Source organism: Rhinopithecus roxellana, chromosome 11 (assembly GCF_007565055.1).
Source record: "Rhinopithecus roxellana isolate Shanxi Qingling chromosome 11, ASM756505v1, whole genome shotgun sequence".
Lineage (NCBI taxonomy): Eukaryota > Metazoa > Chordata > Mammalia > Primates > Cercopithecidae > Rhinopithecus > Rhinopithecus roxellana.
This window is the reverse complement of record NC_044559.1, coordinates 9,121,765-9,139,589: the sequence shown is the minus strand read 5'-3', so window position 1 is coordinate 9,139,589 and position 17,825 is coordinate 9,121,765. Positions and strand designations below refer to the sequence as shown.

Sequence of the window (17,825 nt, the reverse complement as noted above, 5' to 3'; positions counted from 1 at the left end):
TGATGTCCATAACAGATGTACTCAAATGGTGTAACGCGGAATTCATAAATCAGAATCTCTTCCCAGCCAAGTTTTGTGAAACTTTTATTCATGGCAATGTGCAGGAATTGTTCATTTCAGAAACACAGCGAATGCTTTCGCTCTTGATTTCTAATGGGTATAATCCCACCATTGTAAAACAACCACAGTGATGGAGGGTTTCATTCCTTAGCAACTGGTTATGTTGAAGATAAACAAAGCCAGGCACCAGTTAAAGTGATGAAGATAGATTCTAATCAGCAATATATTAGTGGAATAGTGGAATAGTTGAACTGAACTTCAATTTGTACAGAAGTGGCTAGGCATTTTTTTTTTTTTCTTTTTTGAGACGGAGTCTCGCTCAGTCACCCAGGCTGGAGTGCAGTGGCGCAATCTCGGGCTCACTGCAAGCTCTGCCTCCCGGGTTGCACCATTCTCCTGCCTCAGCCTCCCGAGTAGCTAGGACTACAGGTGCCCGCCACCACGCCCAGCTAATTTTTTTTTGTATTTTTAGTAGAGACGGGGTTTCACCGAGTTAGCCAGGATGGTCTCGATCTCCTGACCTTGTGATCCGCCCGCATCGGCCTCCCAAAGTACTGGGATTACAGGCATGAGCCACTGCGCCCGGCCTTTTTTTGTTGTTGTTTTTGAGAAATAAAGAAGTGAAATTATATTTGTTTGTAGATGACATGATCTTCTGTGTAGAAAATCCAAAGAGTCATCCGAAATACTGCTGGAATTAATAAACACATTCAGTGGATTTGCAGAATACAATATCAGCACCAAAAATTAGTTGAATTTCCATACAATAACAATAAACAATTTTAAAAGAAAATTAAGAAAATACTTCCATTTGCTAGAGAACTTAAAGTAAGAAATGCTTAGGTATAAACGTAAAAAGGTGAGAAGTTTGTACCTTGAAATCTACAAACTTTGATCAAAATGACTGAAAACATATATAAATAGAGATACAACCCATATTGATGGATTGGAAAAATTAATATTGTTAAATGATTATATAACCCAATGTGGTTTAAATTCAACACAACACCCATAAAAATCCCTATCAGTTTTTGTTAAAGAAACAAATTAATATAAATGCGTTGTCTCATTTAGTCCTAACAACAACTAATTTATACCCACAAATGTGCAGAAAATGGAAATGGGGTTTGGAGCTTGAGAAAGTTATGTCTGTCAGACAGTTAGTAAGTAGCTGAAAGACAAACCAACATCCTTATAACTCAGTGGTTCTCAGCAGAAGGCAATTTGCCCACCATCCCTTGACATTTGGCAAAGTCTGAAAACACTTTGGTATTACACGCTGGGAGAAGAATGCTACAGGCATCTAGTGGGTAGCGGTCATTGGCGCTAATGAACATCCTTCAATGCACAATAACTTCCCTCAACAGAAGATTATCCTTCCCAAAATGTCAAAAGTGGTAACGAAGTTCACAGTCCGTGCTCAAGTTTCAAATGGGAACACTGGGAAATTCTGAACACCAAGTTCCATCACCAAGCTTCCCACTGCAGGCGTTTATTTCCACTACACAGAAGGTGACAGGTTACTCAGGCATATTTCATTCTTGAAAGAGAAAATTTTCTAATTGCTTACCATATTGGACAAGTCTGTCTTTGTTTTATCTTGAAGCTCATGTTAACTACTTGAAATTCTTTGCAAATTGCAGTGTTTAACAAATGAATTGTCGGGCTCTGGCATTCCCTTAAGTTCATTAAACATTCATGGAAATGGGTTTCACTTTATACTCATCTAACAAGATGCAAAACACCTTGTCAAGTGAAGCAACAGGATACTCTGGAAACACTTGACTCCGATGCTGCAGAACTGGAGTAGATCACCCTCCCTGAGAAGCATCTAGTCCCTACCATTTTTTAAAAAAAGCAAATAAAGCATCTGTGAGTAAAGATGAACTCACCTCCTTTGCTGTGTCTCAAGGAAGAAAGAGCTAAGGATAGAATTATAACCTCTAGAACCTTCAAGGCAAAGGAATGAAACTTCTCAGCCTAGATTAGGAATCAGAAAATAAAGTCATCAAAAGAGAAAATCCGTTCTTCTCTCTTGAAATCAAGAGAAAACATTCACAATTGAAAAATGAAAGAAGAAAATTATACACCCTTCACACCTTTTTTTTTTTTTATCAGTAACCATTTTAAGAAAGATAGGTTTATGGGGGAGGTAACATTAAATGAGAAAGAACTGGAAGATAATACTTGCATGCTAAAGAGGAATAATAAGAATTTAATGCCTAGGCCAGGCGCAATGACTCACGACTGTAATCCCAGTACTTTGGGAGGCCAAAGTGTGTGGATCACCTGAGGTTGGGAGTTCAAGACCACCCTGACCAACATGGTGAAACCCCATCTCTACTAAAAATACAGAAATTAGCCAGGCGTGGTGATGGGTGCCTGTAATTCCAGCTACTCGGGAGGTTAAGGCGGGAGAATTGCTTGAACCCAGGAGGCAGAGGTTGCAGTGAGCCGAGACCATGCCACTGCACTCCAGCCTGGGTAACAGAGTGAGACTCGGTCTCCGGGAAAAAAAAAAAAAAAAAAAAAAAAAAAAAAAAGAGTTTAGTGCCTAACAGTCTTAAAAAAAAAAAAAAAAAAAAAAAAAAAAAAGAGAGAGAGCGTTTAGTGCCTAACAGAGCCTTAAAAATTGGTGAAAGGCCCTTATTTATCCAGTAATGTTTATTGAACTCTGGTAAAGCCCACACTTCTCTGTGTTGGGTACTGCAGGGATAGCTTAGAATACAAACGGAAGTGATTCCTCACCTCAAGATGCTCAAAGGTTAGTGGAGAGAAAAATGTGCAAGCATATAATATCTTTATTATATAGATACATTAAATCAAAATATCATCAGATAATGGAAAACGGCTTCTGAATTCGACTAGGGGAATCTCAAATCTACCTAAAAGAGGTCACATGTGAATTGAGTTGTTGGCCTAAAGGAAAACAAACAAAGAAAACAAAAACTGAGGCAAACTTAATATAAGTAGAGCATTTATTTTGGCCAGTTTTGAGGGCTGCAACCTGAGAGCATAGACTTAAGGTACCTTAAATACATGCTCCCATCAGAAGCAGTTACAAGTGGGTTTTTATAGGAAATGAAGAGGTAGTTCCCAAATTGTTTATCAAGAATTTGCATTAAAATAGCATAAGCTATTGATTGGCTATCCATGGTTCTTTTCATCACAAATTCCAAAAACATGGAAATAAGTGATGAGGCAGTTAGGAACAAAATGTCTTTAAACAATCACCCCTGGGTTTGATGGGAGTAATCCCACACTCTGTCTCTCTGAGCCTGATAAATTTTGCATACCTCATATAGCTCACACAGCTCTGAGCTATTTTTCTTGAAGAGCTTTGAGAGCGAATTGAAAATCATGGAATTGTTTGCAGGGAGTAGGTCAGAAGAGGTAATTTTGTTGTAACATTAATTAAAGTTAATTTTAAATAACTTTAAAAATTACTTCTGATTTCTTGTTTTAAATATCAAACTATAACTTATTGATTGAATATAGATTCATGCATTCATTTGTCTATTTAAATGTAGACTAAATAGCCTACTAAGTACCAGACAATACCTATTAAGGAACAGGCATGTGATGAGGACCAAACATGAGAAAGCCACTTCTTTCCAGAAGTTTACTGATTACTGTGAGTGATCGATATAAATCAAATAATCTCACAAATGTGGACTCTCATCTATGCCAAGGCCTACAGGAAATAGAGAACGGTGCTATCAGAGCTTCTAGTAGGCAGGTTGGGGAATTAATATCAACAAGAATAGCTCAGAGCTCTCTAAAAAGGTGCAGTAGCACATGAAGAATCCCCCTGGTGAAGTGGTAACTTGCTGGGGAGGAGGTGGGAAGGGCTCTTGTGCTGGGCCTAGTGTCTGGAGAGGGTCTCTTGTCATATTATTTGGCTTTAAAGGAAATGTGTGGAGATTGCAATTGTTAAAGATCTTGCTGCTGTAGTGTCCATGCAAACATTCTCAACAGCGGTCAAGTTGTTTTTAATTACCCGCATTAGAAATCCCAATGTAATCACTCTCGAAAACATATTGTAACTATCAATTTCCCTGTACTCCGGCTCATAAGTCAGAGTGGCACTAAAGAAAATTTTGTCACAGACATATTTGAGCCAAGCAATGCAGAGAGAAAGACATTTAAAACTGCCTAAAAATATCCTCCTCCTGCCTTTATTGCCTAGGATTCCAGACCAAGTGATTATCAGCTCTGTCAACATTGCTGTCCAAAACTGACCCTACTTTCGTTTAACCTTCTGACTCCTGCTGTGTGCATGTGGCAGACCTGGAAACAATGCTGTTATTCTACTGCCAACATGCGCCTGCTTCATTTGACCGGCCTATTGATTTTGGAGCACCCCCTACAATGTGCTAGGAGCAAAGCAGGTGGGCAGGCAAGAGGAGATGCCTTCAGCACCTGGGAGCATTTGCACTAGCCAGCACTTTCAGGGGAGCCAGTTGAACAAATGTTTCCCCAGGAAATAACAATATTAACCAGGGCCTATAAAGGAGTTTGTTTTTAAAAAAAAAAAAAAAACCACTTGGGCTCATGCTGAGAGCACCAGTGAATGAACTGGGGCATCTCCTTATTCACCGCTAACACGATCTTTTGTATATTACACCAAATGAGCTCTTAACCATGTGCACACAATAAAGTCAGGATCTGTGTCAAGGAAATAACATAGAATCAACTGCCAGTCTTTGTAACATTGTAGAGGATGCTAATAGGGAGGTCCAGACAGGCAGTTAACCTGAGCACTTAAATTTCACTGAAGATTCAATCTTAAGAATAAATTTGTCCAGACCTCAGCTTGTCTCAGAGATAGAACTGCATACATTTGGATGGAACCAAAGTAAATATTTTTGGGCTGGGCACTGTGGCTCACACCTATGATCCCAGCACTTTGGAAGGCCAAGGCAGATGGATCACTTGAGGTCAAGAGTTTGAGACCAGCCTGCCTAACATGGTGAAACCTTGACTCTACGAAAAATCCAAAAATTAGCCAGGCATGGTTGTGGGCGCCTGTAATCCCAGCTACTCAGGAGGCTGAGACACCAGAATTGCTTGAATCCAGGAGGCTGAGGTTGCAGTGAGCCAAGATCAAGACATTGCACTCCAGCCTGGACAACACAGTGAGACTCTGTCTCAAAATACATATATATATATACTCACACACATATATATGTATATATGTATACATATATATGCATATATATACACACACATATTTATGCTTTGTAACATTGTAGAGGATGCTAATAGGGAGGTCCAGACAGGCAACTAACCCGAGCACTTGAATTTCACTGAAGATACAATCTTGAGTATAAATTTGTCCAGACCTTATCTTGTCTCAAAGATAGAACTGCATACATTTGGGTGGAACCAATCAGGTTGATATTATATATATTACATATAATGCATTATATATAACATAAAAATATATAATATATAATGTATATTATATATAACATAAAAAATATATAATATATAATATATAATGTATATTATATAAATATATAATATATAATATATTATATGTGTGTGTGTGTGAGTGTGTGTGTGTATATATATTAGTACAGAGCACAAAATGTCCAAAAGCTATGATTGTAGTCAGTCAAGCTAACTTTCCAGGAGGGTTGGTATAGGTGAACTGTTTTGCTGAGTGGAGTATGCACTTTGAGGGCCTACAGCTGAGCTACTCAGGCAATTAAAGGAAGACTGAATTCTGCCTTTAGTCTCTAAATTATTTTTGTTTATTTTGATGTGTACTTTTTAAATCATTTATCTTATTTTCTTTTTTTTATTTTCTTAAGTAGATCTGATATTTTAGGAAAGCTTTCAATTTGCAGGAAAGTTTAGAGGATACAACAGCAAGTCTCTATACTCTGTATTCAGTTGTCCCTATTATTAACCTTGTACATTAGTAGGGCACAATTTTGAAATTAATAAACTAATAAGAATGCATTATTATCCGTAACATCCCATATGTTAACATTCTCACAATTTCTCTAGTTTATTCTGATTTTTTGAGTGTTTACCCGATTGCTGCCTCTGTTCCAATCCCACATTACATCTAATGGCTATGTCTCCTTAGGTTCCCCTTACCTGTGACAGTTTGTCGATTTTTTCTTTTTATGATGACCTTGACAGTTTTGATTAGTACTGGTAAAGAATTTTGTAGGATGCCCCTCTATTGGAATTTGATTGTTTTCTTATGATTATGTGGGGGTTACTGGTTTTCTGTAGAAATTTAAAAAGTGCCATTTTTATTATGTCATATCAAAGATACACACTACAATATGATGTATTATTATTGATGTTTACCTTATCATCTGTCTGAGGTAATATTTGCCAAGCTTCTCCACTGTAAGGTTACCCTTTTCTTCTCTCTCCTTTTGCATAGAATACGATTACCCTTTTCTTCTCTCTCCTTCCTTTAGAAGGAAGTGACTATGCATAGCCCACACTTAAGGAGTGGGGAGTTACGGTCTTCTTTCCTTATGGTCAAGTATCTACATAAGTTATTTGGGATTCTATCACAAAGGGTTTTTCTATTCTCTCCCATTTACTTATTTATTCCATCATATATTTAAATCAGTATAAATAAACTCATGGATACTATTTTATAGTTTGATTCATAATCCAAGTAGTTAAATACTATGTTACATTGTCATCAATTTTTTCTGGCTTTGGCCATTGATAGGTCTTTCAGCTGGCTCATGTCATTTTGACATTATCCATCAATTCACTGTAGGTTTTCAGGTTTTTTGTTGTTGTTGAGCACTACAAGACACTCCTTCCTTATATTGTACATTTTCTGCCTGGGTTCTAGAATCAGCCATTTCTCCATGGAAATAGCTAGTTTCTTTCTTTGCAGAATGTTGCTGGAGACCAGGATTTGGAAGCTAGGTGTGTATGTTACCGTTGCTACTGGGATGTCTTTGCTTGGCCTTCTCAACAGACAGATCAAAGATTTTATATATAAATATATAATCTTATATATTTATTTATATATTATTATTATATTATTATATAATATATTATATAATAATAAATAATATATTATTAACATATTTAATATATGTTAATATATTTTATAGAATATATATTTAACATATGTTAAATATATATTATATAATATATATTTAATATAATAAATATTAAATATGTCTACTTAAGATTTATTTAAATAATATAATTATTTAACATAATTATATATTATTTAATATAAAAATATATTAAAATATATATTTCTATATCTTATATATAAACATATATTTATATATTACAGGTTGTATATAGACTAACATATATCTGTAAATTTTTCTGTGTAAGCATCTGTGTCTATATTCTGCTGAACATATATTCTGCTGAACATGTGTCTACATTGATGTCTACCCCCAACTCTAATCCATAACTACATCAATAATTCTACGCTTCTCCCCTTGCTTATTTATAAATTTCTACTCCAACAGCGAAAAGTCTCCTTCCCACTGTCCATTATTCATTTACTTCTTTTTTCACTTACAGAATACACATACAGCATTCTCACAATGGTTACACCATACCTTTGCACTGTTCAACTTTAACGGCTAGGCGGTGCATTTGGGCAGTACTTTTGCCTTTGTCTGCTAAACACTTGTGACCTTCACAAGTGTTTCTTCACTTTTTTTCCTCTTTTGTGTGAGACAGAAAGGCTACAGAGAGCTGGAATTGGGGAAATGCCCTTCTTTCTAGTGAGATAAGACTCTGGTAAAATCTTTTTACTACAAGAGTAGGCAGTTGTTATTGAGAATGCTCTGTGTGCATTTCAAAATGGTTACTTTTCCCCTTCCACTGGCAGAGACAGTAGATGATTTTTGTTGCTGTTGAGGTTCTTTGCTGTGAGAACCTGGTGTAGTTCCTGGAGGCCAAACTCATGGAAATATGGACATTCTACCTAAGACTACAGATCCCAACTCTCATTCTAGTGCCCATACAGATTCCAGCCACCTGTCCAAATTACTTCTTAAACCTTCCTAACAATTTATGGTTCCAGCAGACTCAGTTGCAGAAAAGCTGGTCTTAGCCATTATTCTCTGTATTCATCTGTTTCTCCAGATTTAAGGTGGTAGTGTGCCCTGCAACCTCAATTATCCAATGAATGCAAGAAGAGATTTTCAGTTTGTTCATTTATTTTTCTATTGCTAGGATAGGAATAGTGACTTCCAAACTCTTAGCTTGTCAAAACTGAAATCAGAAGCTACCTGAATTCATTTTCAGCCAAAATGTATGGAATATCATTTGGAAGTTGGTCAAATTATTAGACTTTCTATCATGCTTCCATAAGTTTCAAGCAACCTCTGGATAGGAATACCAGCAATTTAAACTTGAATTTCAGGTACAATGTAGTCATTAAAACAAAATGCTGTCAGAGAAAAAAAAAAAGTTCTAAAATAATAAATTTTGGAAACATATTTATATTAATAGACCAAAACAATACAAATAAAAACAACTGTTTAATATCACAATAATTCAAACATTTGAAATAACAGATTTAGGAAATATCTATCATGAACACTATCAATAAACAGAACAGGTTAAGAGGTTGATTCTATTTATGAGTGTTATCCAGAATTTTGGACAAGGCCCTCTATCTCTCAGATCCCAAGCAGAGACTATGAACTAATGGTACAAAAGATGAATTAGGTTTTTTGACAAGGAAGGAAGGGAGGAAGGGAAGAAGGGAGGGAGGGAGGGAGAGACGGAGGGAATTACTGATTTTTTAATGATTTGGCAGTTTCTCTAGAAGGTCTGCATGCTCCAGAAATAGTTGGCTGATATTGTCCCCTGGCAGCCTGTATTAGTCTGTTTTCACACTGCTGATAAAGACATAACCGAGACTGCGTGATTTATGAAGAAAAAGAAGTTTAAAGGACTCACAGTTTCATATGGCTGGGGAGGCCTCATAATCATGGTAGAAGGCAAAAGGCACCTCTTACATGGCAGCAGACAAGAGAGAAGAGAGAACCAAGTGAAATGGGTTTCCCTTATAAAACCATCAGATCTCATGAGACTTATTCACTACCATGAGAACAGTATGGAGGAAGCTGCCCCTATGATTCAATTATCTCTCACCAGGTCCCTCCCACAACACGTGGGAGTTATGGGAGCTACAATTCAAGATGTGATTTGGGTGGGGACACAGCCAAACCGTATCACAGCTCTCTGCAGTTGCTGAACATACTTACTTTCTTCAGTTTGTCATGGATTTGCCCAGAGCATCTCACTTGTTTCTGTAGCTGGGCCTTCTAGGCACCCAAGTTTTTCTTGTAAACCAATTAATTAGATAAAAAAGGATAACAAACCCTCATATGTCTTTTGTAGAACTTAGAAGTCACACAGATATTCAGGATATCATTGCACTTTAGTAAACATGTCTATTCATCTGACTTTTTCCATGGATACTTTGCAATACACAATTAATCAATAATGAAGCACAAATAGAGATATTTCCATTGTGCATTGGATCTTTGTTATTTAAGGTTGTTGAAAACGATCACCTTTTCCAAATTATCTCTGTATCTTCTCTTCGTTCTCTTTCATTTTACTCCAGTTTGCAAAAAAGACTGACAGGGCTTTATAGGTCCACTGTGAAAAATTCAGATTCTGGTTCAAGACATGGTCATTACTGCCACTATGTGGCTCATTTTGGAAGTTGTTGAAAAGAAAACATTTAATTGGAGCTTTTGAACTTAAAGCTGCAAAACCTTGATATGCTCCCTAGTCTCCATAGCTTATACTCATGGATATACTTTTTACCAATCACAGCACCTAATTAGACAATTAATAATTTATTTTAAATTTAAAAATCTGCCTCCTGAGTAGTTGCATGAGAAACACACGTGCAAATGCACGCAGAAAAATATATGCATATGTACATAAAAAATCTGTATATGTATATATGTAAACACCAGGCTAATTGTATATATAAACATAAATATATATGCAATCTATTTATATCTATTAATTGCATTTTCCTTATTTACACAAATGGATTTGTATGCGTACTTTTTTGCACCTTCCTTTTATTCTTTTCAGTGGCTGCGTAGTATTCATTTGTGGACATTTCTATTTTTTTTTTTCATTTTTTTTACTTTTGTGTTTATTTCCGTTTCGTTATGGAAAATTGTACTGCTTATATACCCTGGAAATTATTATTTTTAACTTTTGCAATTGTGGAAATTTGCATGATAGAATTTTTAAAAGTAGTATTTTGGATCAAAGAGTAAGTATATTTAAAATTTTGAAACATATTGTCAATTTGCTCTTCAAGTTAGCACCACAGCTACTTTTTCAGGGCCTTTTCCTTTATCAGATGTTCTTGAAATTTAAATTTCTCTATTTATTTTAAAGGCAGAGTCTTGTTATGTTGCCCAGCCTGGAGTGCAATAGCTAATCACATAGCACACTACAGTCTCTAACTCCTGGGCTCAAATGACCCTCCTACCTCCACTTCCCAAGTAGCTGGGACTACAGCTGTGCACCACTGCACTTAACTTAATTTTCTCTATTCTGATTACCACCTCTTGGTAATGAGTGCAGTTGCACTCTTTGCCATATGTATGTTGCCTGTCTTCATTTTTCTGTGAAATTCTTGTTCATCTGTTGCCTTTAATTTCTTTCCAGTTGATTTCTGCCTTTATATGTTAAGAATCATCTTTAACTTATGAATATTCTTATATTCCAATGTTACTTATATTTTGATTTACTAATAATCACTTTTGTTACTTAAGATATTTAAATTAGTAGTAAGTCAAATTTTACATATTTTTTTCTTTATGGTCTCTAGGTGTTTTGTCCTGGTAACAAATGTCTTTCTCCCATAAGGTTATGAATACATCTCCCATATAATTTTATAAAGGTTTTTAAATGTATTTCCATTAACCAAACAGTTCATTCATATCTTCTTGTGTTAATCTGTTTGCATTGCTATAAAGCAATACCGGAGGCTGGGTAATTTATAAAGAGGTTTATTTGGCTCACGGTTCTGCAGGCTGTACAAGAAGCATGGTGCCAGCATCTGCTTCTGGTGAGAATTTCAGGAGGCTTCTGCTCATGGCGGAAGAGAAAGGGCAGCAGGTGCCACATGGTGAGAGAGAAAAAAGAGAAACGGGGAAGGGTGCCATGCTCTTTCAAATAACTAGTTCTTCCATGAATTTATAGAATGAGAACTCACTCATTGCTACAGGGAGGACACAAACCATTCATGAGGAATCAACCCCCATGACCCAAACACCCCAAACACCTCCCGCCAGGCCTCATCTCCAACATTGGGGATCAAATTTCAACATGAGATTCGAAGGGGACAAATATCCAAACTGTATCACTTCTCTTTATCAAAATCTAAAAATATAAATTAAACTAAAATTACACTTTACTGTTATCCATAGTTACATTCCTTGCCACAATTCGTATGTAATTAAGTTATGACAGTGTTGATGGTTTATAATTTTTGTGATTAGTTGAGAAAGCCTTTCTTGTTTTTGTTTTTTGTTGTTGCTGTTTTGATACAGACTTTCACTCTGTTACCCAGGCTGGAGTACAGTGGCACGATCTCAGCTCACTGCAACTTCCATCTCCCAGGTTCAAGCTATTCTCCTGCCTCAGCCTCCTGAGTAGCTGGGATTACAGGCGCATGCCACCATGCCCAGCTAATTTTTGTATTTTTGGTAGAGACAGGGTTTCACCATGTTTGCCAGGTTGGTCTCAAACTCCTGACCTCAGGTGATCTGCCCACCTCAGCTTCCCAAAATGCTGGGATTACAGGCATGAGCCACCGTGCCTGGCCTGACAAAGCCTTTCATATTGAAGCTATGTTATTAGGTAGATAAAAATTTATGAATATTTATCGCTTGCTAGATTGCTCATTCTATTAATATGAAATATCCATCTTTGTTCCTCTTAAAATGCATTTTATACATAATTATGTTTTATTTGAAATTATTACTGTTAAAAGCTTTTCCCTCTATACTTTGCAGGGTATATCCTTACCCATTCTGTCGAGTTTTTTCTCTGTTGTTTTTAAATTAGTTATTTCAGAACATAGAAGACTAGATGTTTAAAATCAGTGTGTGAATCTATCTTTTAATAGTTAAATCTAACCATCCACGGTTTTTATCCTCACTGATAGTTTCACACTTATTCCTGTCCATTTATTTCCGATTTACCATGCTCTCTTGTTACAGCCCCCCTTATTAATTTTTGCTGAATTAATATTATTTGAATTTTTTCATGTCTTCTATATAATTCTTATATTCTAGTGCTAATTTCTAATACTTAAATACATATATTTTGTTTGTCAGTGTCTAAAATTAATCAGCATGCATATATTACATTGTCTTTATTCTCTACAATCCCAGCCTGGATTTTTTTGTTTTCTTTTTCTTTTTATATTCTTTTTCTTGTCAATATCTTCCAGCCATGTTGAAAGTCTTTGGAATTTACTCTCAAGCATTAATTTTAAAGCTGACATTTTAAGAAAGAAATTACAATAAAATATCTCCCACTCCTTCCTCCTGGATTCATTTTTCTTCTGGTTAGAACTCTTTCTTTCTCCATTTCTTACTTCATAAGTCATCTTTAGAATATATGTAAATATAAGACTACAAGCAGCCACTACCAACTGATAGAAATGGGACTTAGGGTAGAATTTATCTGTAGTTTCTTATAGTTCAGAGATAATATTTCTAAAAGGCTAGAAAACACCTTAGAGTATCGTCTTCATTATTGTATCTACCTTCTTTTTACCTGGATCAAGTGCATTAAGTATTGTTTGTGAATTTTTTCAACAACCCTGTAAGAGACATTTTATTATCCCACCATATAGATGTGAGATTCAAAAAGGTTGATTAACTTGATTTTTTTCATCAATGCTTCTAATAGTGGCTTCTTTGCTTTTGAAATGAAAAAAAAAAAAAAGGTATACTGAGTTAGAGTTTTATAGTTACTCAGGATAACACTTAAAATCTGTAACTTGACACATTGGGTACTGAATATCCAGACTCCAAACTACTCTCTTTTATTTTGATGAGCGTCCTTAAACTTCTATTTCTAAAGAAAGTCTTCACCTGGAGTTTCTAGAAGAGAAATCTTCTACACTTTGCTACCTGTTCCAGCGCCCAGTGTGCAGGGAGTATTAAAGTTGACAACTTATTGACTCTTGAGATGCTGTGTGATACTTCTCTTGGGGTAAAATTTTTCTGAAGTTGTCATCTATGTAAGTCTTCTTTAGGCTTCTACACCTTACGAGTTATTATAGCCAAAGGAGAAACCAAGAGTTCCGAACTATAAGGAGTGAAATGCTCCAAATTTCTCTTGTTAAACATGGTAATTACCTGGTAACAAGCTGAAAGAGGAAAACAGTGGAGCGTGGCGGCCAGATATTCTGAACCAATGTCTTTCATCATTCTCAGAATGTTAGGAAATTTAATAAGTGTTTATTGAATCCTTACTGTAGTAACCCAGCTACTAATTCAATTTTTTTGGTAAGATGTACATCAACTAAACCATACGTGTAAGTGCCTTTCGGCTGTCAGTCACAGTGTGCCATGGGTGTACATGAATAAAAATGAGAGAGTACGCTTGGGATTCTGACATGAAGAACCCTCTTCAATGGATCCTGTCTAGGCACAGAGATGGTTGGGGCAGGGGAGGTGAATACTCAAATGTGTTGGAAATAGGACACAAATTATGTCTCATCTCCTGCTCCTCTAATCAGGTGACCAGGAGGAATTGGCATTCCAGTAACTTCTCAATTCCTAGCTCTGGTGTTCTAGGCCCTCTTTCCATAACTTATCCTTCATCTCAACTCTGTACGTGTGATTTCCCACAGTATTCAAAGGTGGAAAGGCATCCTGTGACTGCATTGGAGAAAATGATGGAGTCAAGTTTTGTCGGCCCCCAGTCATTCCCTGAAGTCCCTTCTCCTGACAGAGGAAGCCAGTCTGTCAAACACCACAGGTACAAGTAGCTCATCATGGTGGGAGTGGGCACATTCACACTGTGTGTATGCTGGGTGGCACATGCCAAGGACTGGCAGCATGACTTAGGAGAGACAACTGTTCTTGCTTCTCCTGTAGTTCTCTGTAGAGCAGATGCTCAAACACCTCACATCAGGTAAACCAAAGATACCGGTTTCCACAGCAGACAACATTGCCCCTGTAAGAAACTTGATGGAACTATAAATAACACCCATCAAAGCTACAGACCAGTAAAAAAAAAAAAAAAAAAAAATGCATTCTGAAAAACTATTCTTAAAAGTACGTTACCTGGCCTGCCTTTTCTAGATGATACAGTTAATGAGTAATTCTTCCCTATGCAGCCTAATGTGACAGACTTCAGGTTTTCCAACACGGTTCTTACAAAATAAAATTTTCCACGGGGAAGAAGCCTGGTGAATCTTCTTCTTGGGTCTATAAAATCTTCTATTATAAATGGGGTGGCAGTTTCTTACAAGCTCCCCAGAAATTGGCTGCTTTGGAGAAAACGCCGAAAACGTAGTTATTTGACACATTTCATAGCATTCTAAAGCTAACTTTGTCCTTCAGCATCTTCTAGTCTCCACTTTTCTGTTTTATACATCAGCATTCTGAAACTCCAAATATTAAAGGTGTTTGTTCTAAACCAAATGATGAAGTTTGGGACAAATGCTAGATTGTGTTCAGATATACATCCCCAGTCTTTATGGAAGTTGTCCAAAGATTGAAACTTCCTTTTCTTAGTGAGATATACAGTATTTTACAATTTGAAAACATTATGAAAAATTCAACATTTTAACAATGAAAAAGTAAATAACAGCTGTTCCCAGCAATGAAAGTTGAATGTTGTTGCCCCTTTGTTGTCACATACTAGGCAATAGTTTGCCCAACACCAAGCCGGAAACATACGTGATAGAAGAAAACTACTTTCTTCTTCACCTTTTAATGAGTTACATGAAATGGATTTTATTGTTTCTGGCCACATTTACTTTGAGATTTTTGGTCACTCTCGACACTAATCCTCAGCACTTGATGGCAATTTTTATTCTCATTCTACATGAGGAGATTAAAACACTGAGAGTTTGCCATTTTAAAAAATATGGTATGAATCTATGTTCAATTCAGGATTGAAATATGTTTGGCTCTTGGATAATTGCTTTAGCTATTCTTACTGCAAGTTTTCATTTATATCAATGTTGCATTTACAGAGTATTTTCCTGTGAGAAGAGCATTTCATTTCACTGGACCTAATGAAAGTTGTCTTAATTAGGGAAATAAGTCCAATATTACCAGTCTTTCAGAAGACTGATACTGTTCCCCAAATGGTATTTTCTCCTCCTGATTATAACACGTTAAAGTAGTATTTCACCTAGTCAAGTAATTCAGTATAATATCATTCTAGTATTATATTAACTATATTCTGTCATAAATGTTTTAAAATTGATATATATGTTTTAAAACATCAACTTTTCATATGTTTGAGCTGCAATATTCCTATGCCCAGTTCTCATGTACTTTTTTTTTATGCTCCCTCCTAAACTTGGCTTCTGCTATGGTGTCTAGAAGTCACTCACACATTAAATAAGGATATCTTTAAGAGACCTTCCTTTTTGTTTGGATCAATGACATTGCAGTATCTGTTAGCATACATTGTGTCCTGACAGACGGACAAGGGTTGACTCACAAAATGCTTTTAGAACTTTGTAAATTATAGTTTAATATATCACAGCTTTAGATCACTTGGACTCGGGAAGGGGAACATCACACACTGGGGTCTATCATGGGGAGGGGGGAGGGGGGAGGAGGGAGGGATTGCATTGGGGAGTTATACATGATATAAATGATGAATTGATGGGTGCTGACGAGTTGATGGGTGCAGCACACCAACATGGCATAAGTTTACATATGTAACAAACCTGCACGTTATGCACATGTACCCTAGAACTTAAAGTATAATAAAAAAAAAAAAAAAAAAAAAAAAAAAAAAAAAACATGCAATAGACTTAAACGTTTTCATGATTGATAACCCAGGCACTGATTTATATATCCTGGAAACTACTCCATAACTTCCTGAATGCCACTGAGTTAGAAGGCCTGAATAGCTGATTGATCAATAGGCATAAAACTCTTTTAAGACAGGTCACTAGTTCATACTGATAGACTTTGCTGTTGTGACAGTTTAGTGAGCTATGAATAATTAATTTCTTTTGTGCACTGCAAATATGACTCATTTGGATAACTCATGTACAAAACAAAGCTATTAATTCAAAGCCATTATTTCTAATGTTTAGTTCAAAAAAACCCATCTGTTTAGAAAATAAATCTATTACGGCATGTCATATTTATTGCAGTATATTTTGGCAATATAAGTCACTTATCTTTTTTTATTATTTTATTTTTTTGGAGATAGAGTCTCGCTCTGTTGCCCAGGCTGGAGTGCAGTGGTGTGATCTCAGCTCACTACAACCTCCGGCTCCTGAGTTCAAGGGATTCTCTTGCCTCAGCCTCCCAAGTAGCTGGGACTACAGGCACATGCTACCACACCTGGCTAATTTTTGTATTTTTAGTAGAGATGGGGTTTCACTATGTTGGCCAGACTGGTCTTGAAGTCCTGACCTCAGGTGATCCACCAGCCTCAGCCTCCCAAAGTGCTGGGATTACAGGTGTGAGCCACTGTGCCTCGCCATGTCACTTATAAAAAGCACGTATGTAGGTATTTTTGCATTGAAATAATTCCAGGGTTTTCAGTGACAGAGAAGACCCTTTGAATTGCCAGGTGTGGCAATGGAGCTAGAGGAACTCATCGTGCGGAGCACCTACTGTGTGCCAGGCTCCATGCTCCATGCTTTGCATACTTCCTGTCTTTAAACCTCCACATCCCATAGCGAACCTAGGAAAATTCTTAAGTAGAATGCTGATATCTTCCTTTTGCCACTCCCTTCTCACACTGGCAACAAGTTTCTACCTTTTCTGTTTTCTGCCTTGCCCTGTACACCGAGACGGCTGCAGGCTCCCTTGTCCTCTGGTTTCTGTGGGTTCAGTGTGAGGCACAGGCATGAGATAGATGGCAGGGAGGAGAGTGAGGTCATGGCCCTTGTGTCACCTTCCTCGCTGCTTGGTTGCCTTCAGTATATCCCTTTTCTGGGGCCATGGAGCCTGCAATGCGGCCCCCTCCTTACAACTCACTTTCTCTCTCCATTCTGAGAACTGCTCCCTCTCCTTGTTCCTTAAGTCAGAGGTATAATAATAGCTTCTCATAGTAGTCCTGAGGCACAGCAGCCTCCTTTATTGCTTTTTTCCCCTCAAACACTGATCACACTTTTGTATATAGCAAAATCTCTAACAATAAACCAAGTTAAACTGCCATCTATGTCTCTCCGGGACTCTGACTGGTACAAGTACCTCCATCAGCATCATGCTTCTAGCAACTAGTTACCTGCAGACCCAAGACTTATACTCAGTTGCAGCTAACTCTAGCATCTAAGACTTCATGCCCTGCAGACCCCATCATTGCCATTGGATGGTAGATGAAAGTAGGAAGGCAAGGAAGCAAATTAGCTGCTAGAGAGCTTCTCCAACTTGTGGGCTTAGTGCGCTAACTAGACATCCCCTGTTAGGCATTTAGGGACACACCATACCAGATGTATCATGATAAAGAATGAAGGTATAGGGGCTAGGGACAGTGGCTAACACCTGTAATCCCAGCACTTTGGGAGGCCTAAGAGGTGGATGACCTGAGGT

The 17,825-nt window shown here is 37.0% G+C and overlaps 1 protein-coding gene across 7 annotated transcripts in view; it reads left to right on the top strand.

Annotated features, from left to right (window-relative positions):
* Positions 1-17,825, top strand: part of NRG3 (neuregulin 3) — a 1,117,203-nt gene that overhangs the window by 1,089,604 nt on the left and 9,774 nt on the right. For all 7 annotated transcript variants that reach the window (XM_030941427.1, XM_030941426.1, XM_030941425.1 and 4 more), the window contains one exon: positions 13,940-14,067. In XM_030941427.1, the coding sequence (XP_030797287.1) occupies positions 13,940-14,067 (128 nt within the window). The remainder of the gene's footprint in view (positions 1-13,939; positions 14,068-17,825) is intronic.